The 12,429-nt window shown below is 34.1% G+C and overlaps 1 protein-coding gene across 1 annotated transcript; it reads right to left on the bottom strand.

The window, feature by feature from the left end:
• Positions 1 to 3,565: 3,565 nt before the first annotated feature.
• On the bottom strand, positions 3,566 to 12,304 carry LOC113492275 (alpha-1,6-mannosyl-glycoprotein 2-beta-N-acetylglucosaminyltransferase-like). Its single transcript, XM_026869715.1, has 4 exons — positions 12,125 to 12,304; positions 5,229 to 5,446; positions 4,577 to 4,756; positions 3,566 to 3,808 (listed from the first exon to the last, which is right to left on the bottom strand). The coding sequence occupies exons 1-4, from the start codon at positions 12,233 to 12,235 to the stop codon at positions 3,739 to 3,741; spliced, it is 579 nt and encodes a 192-aa protein (XP_026725516.1). The 5' UTR covers positions 12,236 to 12,304; the 3' UTR covers positions 3,566 to 3,738.
• Between the last annotated feature and the right edge of the window lie 125 nt (positions 12,305 to 12,429).

Below are 12,429 nucleotides of genomic sequence, written 5' to 3'. Positions count from 1 at the left end.
TCAATACTCAAGCAACGGTTTGACTAGGCAACATAATAGGTCATGCTAACATAATATGCCATGGTTTAACGTATATGTAAAGCCAAGTTTAGTCAGACTCAGAATAACTAAACACTTGGTTTGTAAAACGACCAACGAGGGATAAAAAAATTACAAGTTGACTCATAATAAGGTTATGTGTCTTCTTTTTTATAAACCTCGCATTTGAAAAAAAACCAATCCCGCTTTATGGAATTTAATTATTTGTGTCGCGGGGTATCACACAAACATTCAAGTCACATGCACAAGACACCCAGACTTAGGACAAGCATTCATGGATCACACAAGTACTTGTCCTACGCGAGGATCGAACCCGCGACACGTCGCGCTCAGTGGGTTTGGCGTGGTGACCTCAACCACTTGGCTATCCGTGCTGTCAAATAATATAAACAATAATAAATAGTCAATTATAATAATTGTGTCGAGTATCAATCGCTACTTATTACAAGACAAGCTTTTTTTAGCAGATATAGCTTTTTTTCGCTACAGGAAATAGATCAGTACTGCAGTCAAAATGCAATCTTTTAGATCGTCTTTTAAATTACTTGTGGTATCAACATTTCTTCAAATTTTCTAATAATTTTCTTTAATAACAAAAAAAATGTTATAAACTTCTGACAACTTGTTTTCATCTCGTCCCGTTGGTCGAATCTTACTAACGAATTAGAAATCTAACAGCAATTATTGCACAATTACTAATGTCAATTGCCGCTATTTCGTGAAATATATAATACTGCATTCGTTAGCCATTGACAAATTATCTTAGCATGTACGTATAAATAAAAGATATTTTTAATGTTATTTAATACAATAATTCGTCTACTTACTGTGCAATTATACAATAACTTTATAAATTGTTCTTAAAGACAAGAAATGCATGTATTTTTTCCAAAATATAATAAAAAAAAAATTTTAAATTTTTCAATCGTTATTTTCTTAAGAGTGCTTTCGAGACAATACAATTTTTCCTAAATCGTTTATTTAAAAAAAAATCATAACGAGTTCTTCCGTGTTTCGGAAGGCACGTTTAATTGTGGGCCCCGGCTGTTAGTTACACATCTTTGACAGTCGTTACAGGTAGTCAGAAGATTGAAAGTCTGACAACCAGTCTAACCAAGGGGTATCGTGTTGTCTGTAACTGGGTTGAGGAGGTCAGATAGGCAGTCGCTCCTTGTAAAACACTGGTACTTAGCTGGAAGGAGTTAGACTGGAAGTCGACCCCAACATAGTTGGGAAACGGCTAGGATGACGATGACATCTATTGAAAAACATTTTTGTGTCAAATGTAATATTTTTGTAGGTGTGTAAGAGGGACAGAGCTATACAAAGCGTAGAGTGGCATCTTCTTTCCACAAAACTCACTCTCAGATATGGTAGACTTTTAATATGACAATAATTTACATGACATGCAATTCTCGTCTCTAATTCATAACCAACAAGGTTCAATATTCATTGCAATACGCTACAATCATTCTAAATCGCACCATTTTAGTAATACAGTCCTAATTCTATTAGAAATGTTCATAAAACCGTTGTTATGTATAAAAAACCCCAAATTTCAACTTTAATACATGCACGTAAGGTTGACTTTCCGTTGAAAGCAGTTTGAGTCCAATTCGCGACACTTAGGGTCACGTACAAAACGGCAAAAAAATGGCCGCTAAATAAATATATGACAGTACTATTTCTAGATTTTTGTTCTTATAACATCATCAGACGTTCAATCATTAAAATCTGAGAAAATTTCAAATGTCTAGCTATCAAAAGCTCATGACATACATCCTTTGTTATAGACAAAGAGACGAGCCTTTAATAGGGTTCCACATTCTTGGATATTGAACCCTAAAAATCTCAATAAGTCGAAACGAAACAACACTATTTAAAATAATACTAGGACGTTATCACAAGATAGAAAAACAGTTTTACGAACATTTATAATAAAACTGAAAGAAAAAATATAAAAAAAAACATCACAACGTAACTCGCATAACAGAGAACAGGGCAAAGGCACATACAATCAGCTCTTGAATAATATTTATTTATTAAAGCGTTACACGCCGACAACACGCGCCCTCACCCTATAAACTTTAAATAATACAGTTTAACCAACAAATATAATCTAGAATAAGTACATTTTTTAATACGTAATGTTGCTATATAAAAAAAAAACTTAGATTATATTAGATTTTTGTGTTGTGGAAACATTTTTATACAGTTTAAAATAATATACGTGTGAATTTTTCATTTTGAATAAAGGCCAAGTTAAAAGTTCGATTCAAATATAAGTGAGGTTTTTAAATGTTACAACGGTTTACTCACACGTATTTATTCTGATCGTCCAATTAGTTCTTAATTCGACTCATGATTAGGGACTCCGGTTGGGTCCGAAACTAGTCGGGCGATCCCGATAAATACGCGTGATTAAACCGTTGTATTATTTAAGTTTGACTCAAAACAATGCGAGTCAAACAATTTGATCAAAAAGATTTTAATCTTTACTTAACACTTACTCAATTTTAAATTTTCAGTGCTCTCATAAGAGGTTATTTTTTCGAACCCCTAAGGGTCAATAATACTCTTTATTCGACTTTAAGTTAAAAATAACAATTAATATAAAAAGCAATGATAATTACAGAAAAAAACAGAAATTAAAGATAAGTTTTTGACAGAAATAAGTTCATACTCGAAATAAATTAAATAAATTTTCAGTTTCAGGGATTAGATATTTCAATTTTTATATGAATAATACGGTTTTACAGTAAAACATAGGAATTCATTATCAAAATTTGTGCATTTTCTTTTGCATTTTATCTTTTAATTAAAATTGCTGTGTCGCCAAGTTTGGTAACACAAAATGGTTAATACATTTCTGATATTAAAAAAATCTTTGATCAATATTGCTCTCATACAGTATCCAATATTATTATGAAATACTATGTTATCCAACAACACAAATAAATTGCTAATAGATTCCTCATTTCGGATAATTTGACAGCACTAAACTTACCTACATTGGCTATTGTAAATAGTTAAATTGGGGACCAGAGAAATTGTTACTACCAACGTTTCGCCCACCTCGATTAAAGATTGAACAAAATTTTCGAAATGAGGCATCTATTAGGTTATTTTTAACCAGTAACATGTGTTGTGTTGTCAGATAGACAGTCGCTCTGTCACATACTGGTGTTCAGCTGTCATTGAGACTGGGAGCCAACACCAACATGACAAAATAGGGATGATGACAATTTTTTTTGCAGTATCCGTCTTGTAGTTTTTTGTATAATAATGGATACGTATTTTTTAATTTGTCCCGCAAACATAAATTGACCAAATTACAGTGAATGAAACTTACGCGTAACGTCACGATTGAGTGTAAATTTTACTCTATCGTTACGTCACAAGCCCCCTCTCCTAAACTTTAAAGCAGTTAATCTTTGTCAATTCTAGTTTTTCTGAAAAAGGAAAAAATACGTGTCTCATACTTTTCAATTATCTAACTGAGGGACTGATGAGATTTTTTCTTTTCATACCCAGTCATCATCCCTAATATAGGATGGTAATCACCGGCCAATATTGGTACAATTATGTGGCCAATATTTCTTTAATTCACTATAATTTGTACATGGATGGCCATGTGTGACCAATATTGGTATGTTTGGCCAATTATTATACAAAAAGGTTTTTTGGAATGTATTTTTGTTATGCATAGTATATGTTTTTTCTCGCTTGTCGTCCAATTCTTGTCATATTTGCACATAACTCTTGATCTCTGAAAATAAATAATATATTTCATAATCTTTTTTTTTCTATTTAAAACATATTCTCGCCCTAAGAAATGGAATATTTATATCTCGGGCATTTTTCAAACATTCAAGTCACATGCACAAGACACACAGACTCAGGACAAGCATTCGTGGATCACACAAATGCATGTGCTACGCGGGGATCGAACCAACACGTCGCGCTCAGTAGGTTTGGCGTGGTGACCTCAACCTCTCGGTTATCCGTACAGTCGAATGATTCTTTGACAAGCATTGCAAGAGTTCTATTGTTGAGGCCTATAGTTGAGGTCGCCATGCCAAACCTACTGTGAACGACGTGTTGCGAATCCCGAATTGGACAAGCATAAGTGTGATCCACTTCAATATATTTGAAATCCCCGCCACACAAATTAAATTATTGAAGGAGACGTTTTTAAATAATGTACATGAAAATAGTTTTTGTTTGTGAGTACACCAAGAGCGGGAGTAATATTAAAAAAGAAATATGAAGATGACTGCTAAAATTTTAAATCTACCCTCATTTACAACACACCTGATATCTCCCCTATATTTTGTGACAGTTTATCTGACAGTCTAACTAGATTTTTTTAATCAAATGCTCAACCAATCCAGAGGAGCTGAGTGTCTTGGAGAACAAGTTTAATTCAATTCAAGAAAACATATTTACAATACAACTGTTTTTACTGTAATATATGACTGAATATTTTGACAAAAAACCATTAAAATTTTCAAACCTACCCTCATTAACAACTCACCTAATATCACCCCACCCTCCGTTTCCCTTCACCAACTTCTTATTATGCTTCGCACCGCCGGCGGTGACGGTCGCGCTCACCCGCGTCGGGAACATGTACGGCTTAGCATTCAGAAGTAACTTCTGCACTTTGCTTATAACTGTGGACGCGTTGCAGTTAGACTTCTTGTGGTGAAAGCCACTGTGGAGGGAAATAATTAATAGATGAATAAATTGGTGAAGTGTGCAACGGATTTGTAACATTGGGCATTTTATAAAAATACGTTAAAGAATTGAGTGTTGAGAAAAAAAAAACAAAAAGGTTTAAGAAAAAATCGGTTACTCATTGAATTTATGACCGTAGCAATCGTTGCTTTACTTCGTTTTTCTAAATCGAATTTTGTACCTCAAGAACCGTGATGGCTAGAAATTTTCACGAAAGATGCATTTCGGTTTCCTTTATAATGGATGAAAAGCACAGGTTGTTGGGGCAAAAAGAAATCACCAGCCCGACTTGCGATCGATTTTTATTTTTTATTACGCATAACTATAAATTGACAGTATAACAGACATTCTTCATTTCCTAAGCAAGCGGAAGTGGTATTTACAACAAAAAAATGAAAACACCTCTATATTCTATTTAAATAAAAAAGTATCAATAAAAAACAACTCACCATTCACCAATATGAAAAACCCTAGGCCCCTTACACATGATAACTTTAAACTTCTCCCGTCCCGGCCTATTCTGTGACAGGTGTAACAGCGAATAGTCCCAATTGTAATCATCATAGGCACAAAATTGGTCTTGCAACACCATTATATTGCTCCAAACGGTCCTATTGAAAGCGAAACCCATGTTATGCATGCTTGAATGCCATGGAGTTATTTCAACCTGCAAAATATTGAAATATCTTTATTATTTTATTCTTTGAAAACGCTGAGAAGTTTCTTTTTAACATTTAATTTAATATAATACGGGTATTAGTTTGAATATGGCCAGCCTTGGGTATGTTGTTCGCAATTTGTGTGATCGGTTAAGTCGCGATATGCTGGGATTTAATTATATTGACATATAGACAAACATTCATGATAGACAAATCCATCATAATATAGACAAATGCTTGTTTTAAATCTGGGTAAGCTTCTGCCATACAAAAAATCATTAGCTTGACGATTGATTAAATGATGTAATGGTTTACGCGTATTTATCGGGATTGTCCGATTAGTTTAAGAACTCGAGTTGGGTCCAAAACTAGTCGGACAATCCCGATAAATACGCGTGAGTAAACCGTTGTATCATTTAATAATGAATTATCCTCAAGAAAGTAACTAAAAAGCTAAGGATTGTAATGTATGGGTTAAATTAGTTTGTCTATCTCAATATGGGCAGCATATCGTGTTGAAGCTAGACAAATCAATGTTAACCTGGTTCGACAATATACCCACGACATAAGCCAAAACTAAAATGTCTAGTCCACTAAAAAAAAATGTATATACATGCTGGTCAAACATGGTAGTATTTTATAGAATAGCAATTTTGTACAGCAGTCAAAAATGTTGTAATTAGGTTGTAATTAGTAGGTAATTTTGTAATTATAGCCAAGTAGTATCACCATATAGCCAATTATGGTTAAAGGACAATCATTTGAGATGAAAAGTTTTGTTTTTGACTTAAATAGTGTATCTTTCAACCCCACTTGAATGTCAGTAGGGCCGGATTTAGGGGGTGCCTCCACAAGCAGGGGGTGTCCAAAATAGAGACTTTGGAAAAAAAATCTTTCACATTTCGACTAGCAAACCTAATAAACATCTTTTCCTTTGATATTTTTTTTTTCGTTTTTACCTACAGCCATTTTTTACCTAAAAAATTGTTCATTTTATTTGAAAAATAATTTGGGGCAAGGGGGGCTCCAGTTTGTATCCCCGAAGCCTCTGGACCCCTAAATCCGACCCTGAATCTCAGTCAGATCAGATTAATGTCATAATATTTGATTGTCACATGATATACAAAATGCTGTCCAAAAAACAGCTGAATTTCAAACCGGGAATCACATCTTTAACTTAAAAAAACTTGTTTCTTCTCAAATGAAAGCTCTTTCTAATAAATTAAATCAGTGTTAGTATTAAATCTACTATTTACAGTTTTATAATTATAACTAACATTACATTTTAATGCTAAATCATGCTTACAAGCAAGGCATTATATTTACAGCCAAAATTCAGAAATAAAATAGATGAAGGGTGGACGAAACTGGGTGCTGTTAAATGTAATCTGACCTTCAAAAAGTGCTACTTAGTAGCCTAATGATTTTGAAGAAAATCTAGATCAAAAAGTAATAATTAATAAGCTATGAAACGCATAGCATAGTAGGTATTCTTAAGGAATTTAAGCTTTATTTTCATAGTAACTATCGTGAGACTGATTCATTATTAAATGACGTAACGGTATACTCTCGTATTTATCGGGATCGCCCGACTAGTTTCGGACCCAACCGGAGTCCTTTATCGTGAGCTGACGCGGCGGGCGAGTCGAACTCCGAAACTAAAGACTCCGGTTGGGTCCGAAACTAGTCGGGCGATCCCGATAAATACGAGAGTAAACCGTTGCATCATTTAATAACGAATTAAATCTATTTCTCCATCTATTTTATTTCTGATATACCATAACAACTAAAACTATAGTTAACTATTATACCAACACAAGTCCCCCCCTCTCCGCGTAGACCACGTGACCCCCCCCCCCTCATACACACTCGTAGAGGTCGGTATCACACGTATAGGAGACAGCCAGAGGGTATCGGGGACTTGCGTTGTTTTATGAATAAGGGCCTTATATTTTGATATATAAGGTGTATAATGATTTGCTACGCTACTTTAGATGTTATACTATTAAAAGTAATATGAGACAATCTCATTCCCATTCTCATTCACTTTTGAAAATATGGGTTAATGAAAAAACAGAAATAAATTATTGTCTTCATGGTTGCAAAGGTTCAGAGTCGCAGGCAAAAGCTAGTAAGTTCAGTGACCTAGAGTTCAAATTTCTCCATCGCATTGTGTCACAACAATATCTAAATACCCCTTTCTATAGCATTCATAATTGGTTTATATAAAAGCATTGCCTAGATCAGTTTTGTTACGACAGGCACTAAGACAGACTAAGAAAAGTGTTAGACGGGACCTTTTTGGATGAAGACGCGAGAATAAACGAAATCTATACTTAATATATAAAGCTGAAGAGTTTGTTTGTTTGTTTGTTTGAACTCGCTAATCTCAGGAACTACTGGTTCAAATTGTCAAAAAATCTTTTTGTATTGAATAGACCATTCATCGAGGAAGGTTTTAGGCTATAAATCATCACGCTGCGACTAATAGGAGCGAAGATACAATGGAAAAAACAGGGTAGATATAAATCTTAACTTATATCTTCTAACCACGTGGACAAAGTCGCGGGCAACGGCTAGTTATAAATATAATCAAACCATGATATTTTGAAAATGATAACGAAAAATAATAAATATTATATATCTTTTTTCATTTACGGGTTAACTTCATGAGAAGCGTCCCGGTCCTTTCTAGAGGCATGCACGGGGACACAGGTCCAACGTGCAGAGGCCTTGTTGAGAACTTTAGATTACAACTTTTACTTTAATATTTTTATATTATTATTTAGTATGTTCATTTGAGTTTTTTTTCAAAATTTACAATCCCTAGGTAATTTTTTAACAAAACTATTAATTCTCTTTTCTGTGATACGAAAGCATAAGTAAGTCTTTTCTGCATAAGAATTGAATTTATACGATACGTCAGAGCTAAAACGTTAAAAAAGTTCCTAAAAATCTAACCGTGTTTTTCAAAGTGTAATTTTATTTAAAACATCTTTAATAGATTACAATTTACGCATGAACATTCTACGTATATTGACGACCTCCGTGGTCGAGTGGCGCACGCACCGGTTTCAAGGTGTCGCTAGCTCTGAGGTCCCGGGTTCGATCCCCGGTCGGATCAATGTAAAAATTCACATTTCTACATTGCCTCGGGTCTGGGTGTATGTGGTACCTTCGTTGTATCTGAATTCCATAACACAAGGGCTTTAGCAACTTACTTTGGGTTCAGAACAATGTATGTGATGTTGTCCGCATTTATTTAACAAGCCCTGTCTAACAATTTGCTTAGTCTGTGTTTATTCATAAACTAGTCTGTGGGAGTCCATTGCAGCTACACATGCGCTTTACACATGCACACATGGCTACCATATTGTAAGCAGAAGTCCTATTTTTGATACAAACGATAGTTAAAGGGAGAAAGAAAATTAAACGTTATAATTTAAATAGCACTGATAGGAATGGTAATTCCAGAAAAAAATATTGTAGACTATAAAAAGTGTTAACTAAAAAAGACTTCAGAATAAATGTTTTTTTTTTGGATTGATTTCTTTCTTTGGGATAAAAGTATTCGTAAAATCCCTACTAATATTATAAATGCGAAAGTAACTCTGTCTTTCTGTCTGTCAGTCTGTCTGTCTGTTACGCTTTCACGTCTAAACCACTGAACTGATTTTAATGAAATTTGGTATAGAGATGGAGTTGACCTTGACGAAAGAACATAGGATGGTTTTTATCCCGGACTTTTGAAGAGTTCTCTTGGAAACGCGATACAACCGACCTCGACGTGAAAAGCTAGTATGAAATATGTTAAAACTGAATATCGCTTTATGACGGTGTTGCTACTTTTCTTGATCCACCATCAGATCAGCATCATGACATCATCATAACATTGTCACGTTATATCCGCAAAATAGACAACATACTATCGAATTTGAGTTCATATTGTTTGACTTAAAAAGAACTTTCATAGTTTCATCACAAAAATAGGAACTAAAAGGTTAGAAAGCAATCCGAAAATAATATTCCCAAAGAGAAAAAAGTAGGCGAGGAACCTCCTCCAAAAAAAGTAATCGTCATATACATATTTTTTTCTGGATTTCAATACAAGTTGTGATGAAAAAGCATTACTTATAAGTTTAATTTCCAATGAAATTCAAGCTTCGGTTGTTTTGTATATACTAGACAACGCAAGTCCCCCTCCTCGTGTAGACATCTGACACCCCAATACACACTCAAAGAGGTTGGTATCACACGTATAGGAAACCCTAAAAATAGGGTATCGGAGAATTGCGTTGCCTTTTGAGCTAAAAGATATATTCACAGTTTCTTAAAATACAGATCAATATAAAAATGAGTCATCATCATCATCGTAGCCTTTTCCCAACTATGTTGGGGTCGGCTTCCAGTCTAATCGGATTTAGCTAAGTACCAGTGTTTTACAAGGAGCGACTGCCTATCTGACCTCCTGAACCCAGTTACCTGGGCAACACGATACCCCTTAGTTAGACTGGTTGTAAGACAAAGTTGTATGAATAACAGCCGGGACTCACACCCGAAACACGGAGGAACTCGTTATCACATAGACGGTCACCCATCCTCAAACCAACCGTATCAAATATAGCTTGACCTGTGATCGATCAATTTCTGTAGTTGTAGTTTAGCCACGAGCTTTAAGATTTGACAAACGATTGACTCATTTTTATAGAGGAGCTCATGGCTTAGAAATAACTTCATAAGTGAATCGATCACAGGTTAAGCTATGCTTGACGCGGTTTGTCCGTAGATGGGTAACCATTTTTGCCATAATGAGTTGTGGGTGTAATTTATCTATATTATGTATTTATTTAGAAATATATAAATATGTTTATCAGTTTTATAGTACTCATATTACAAGCTTTGATTAGTTTGAAACTAGATGGCGTTGTTAAACTTGTGGAATATTATTGACAACAGATTATATTGATCTTTTTTTTAAGAAACCGTTAATTATAATACTAATTACATCATTCCATATATTGTAAGTGAAAAAGCCGTGGTTAGCTTAACTAATAGTCTAGATACCAAACCCAAGGCATTTACAAGCGTATCCATACTAATCTAATAAGAAAAAAAAAACTTAATTTATAACATAAGACAAAAAACTCAACTAAATAGTATAATTAACAAAAAAAAAATCTTTTATCATAGTAACTATCGTGAGACTGATTCATTATTAAATGATGTAACGGTTTACTCACGCGTATTCAGGATCGCCCGACTAGTTTCAGACCCAATCGGAGTCCTTAATCATGAGCTGACGCGGCGGGCGAGCGATTCGGCCTACCCCGATAAATACGCGTGAGTAAACCGTTACATCATTCATAAAAAAATCTGTTTTGTCCATCAAATAGATTTCCAAAAAATATTGGTTACGTATTTTTTTGCTTAAGACTTAAACTTAGCGTAAACAAAAAAAGGAGGGGATACAGTGATTTAAAATCTCGTGTGACGTCACTTACCAGTACGCTGTTTACTAGCAAGTGATGTTACTAGCCCCCACTACAATACATTTCATCATATTACGTTATTATATATCATTTAATTATAAAATGAAAATTACGTATTCAATATTTTTGGGAAACTTATTTCGTATATTTTGACGAGTCATTTCTTTTAATTATCGTCAATTTTGAGACAAAGCATTTATTTGATCCTGTAGCCAGTGATTTTAAAACAATTAAGTCTTATGTTATAAATAATTGGGTTAAAGTTATGCAATAGAGAACCAAACAAAAAAGGATAAACATTTTTTTTTATAAAAAATAGGGATGATGACTGGGTATAAAAGAAAAAATCTCATTAGTCCCTCAGCTAGATAATTGAAAAGTATGAGACACGTATTTTTTACTTTTTCAGAAAAAACTAGAATTGACAAAGATTAACTGCTTTAAAGTTTAGTAGAGAGGGGGCTTGTGACGTAACGATAGAGTAAAATTTATACTCAATCGTGACGTCACGCGTAAGTTTCATTCACTGTAATTTGGTCAATTTATGTTAGCGGGACAAATTAAAAATACGTATCCATTATTATACAAAAAACTACAAGACGGACTCTGCAAAAAAAATTGTCATCATCCCTATTATGATTAACGAAATTCAGAAGAAATATTTTTAGTATAATATTATTAGTTTGTAAGTCTTGGTTATTTATTGCATATTATCATCCATATTTACAGTTACACTAAACTATATAGGAGAACAAGCTAGCTGTTAGGTTGTCGGTCGATAATTCTTGAATAGTTAAAGAAAAACTAGTCAAGCCACGCGGGTTCACTCGATTTCTGTCTTTTTTGCGGTAATCTATATCTATACTAATATATAAAGCTGAAGAGTTGGTTTGTTTGATTGAACGCGCTAATCTCAGGAACTACTGGTTCAAATTGAAATTTTGCGCTGAATAGACCATTCACTGAGGAAGGTTTTAGGCTATATACCATCACGCTCCGACTAATAGAAGCGAAGATACAATGGAAAATGTGGTAAAATCAGGCAAAATTATTCATCTTGAGGGCTTCCGTTCAAAAATTCCTAACATATATCTTCTAACCACGCGGACGTAGTCGCGGGCAACAGCTAGTAATTAATAACGATTATTATCGACCAACATCCAACAATAAAGGTATGAACACACTAAAGCTATCAACCTTTTGCGTCATCCCGTATAAGTTGGGGTAGACTTGGAAATTCCAGGATTGTCCTTCGTGCTTCTTCCTTCGTTCTTCGTTCGCGGCCTTCACTTGCTGTATGTAATTCATGTTCAAATTCTTCTTCCTCTGTTTTGAGAATTAAAGGTTGGGTGACGTTGTAAAATATTGGGGTTGAAAATTTAGATTTTTTTTTTTATTTTGGGTTTATGGTTAAATCAAACTTAGTCATTTTTGTTGTAATTTTGGTTTACGATTAAATAGTTTTTGCGTTTTTATGCAGTATTTCTTTGGTATTAATTTTG

The sequence above is a fragment of the Trichoplusia ni genome, chromosome 3, assembly GCF_003590095.1.
Source record: "Trichoplusia ni isolate ovarian cell line Hi5 chromosome 3, tn1, whole genome shotgun sequence".
Taxonomy (NCBI): Eukaryota; Metazoa; Arthropoda; class Insecta; order Lepidoptera; family Noctuidae; genus Trichoplusia; species Trichoplusia ni.
Note: the sequence above shows the minus strand (reverse complement) of the source record. Positions and strands in the feature narration are given on the sequence as shown.

Coding starts and splice junctions, on each gene's coding strand:
- LOC113492275 (XM_026869715.1), bottom strand. CDS start 12,235: ATGAATTACATACAGCAAGTGAAGGCCGCGAACGAAGAACGAAGGAAG. Junction 4,757..5,228: donor GTTTTTCATATTGGTGAATG/GTGAGTTGTTTT, acceptor TTCCCTCCACAG/TGGCTTTCACCACAAGAAGT. Junction 3,809..4,576: donor GGAGGGTGGGGTGATATTAG/GTGAGTTGTTAA, acceptor ATTTATTTTCAG/AGATCAAGAGTTATGTGCAA.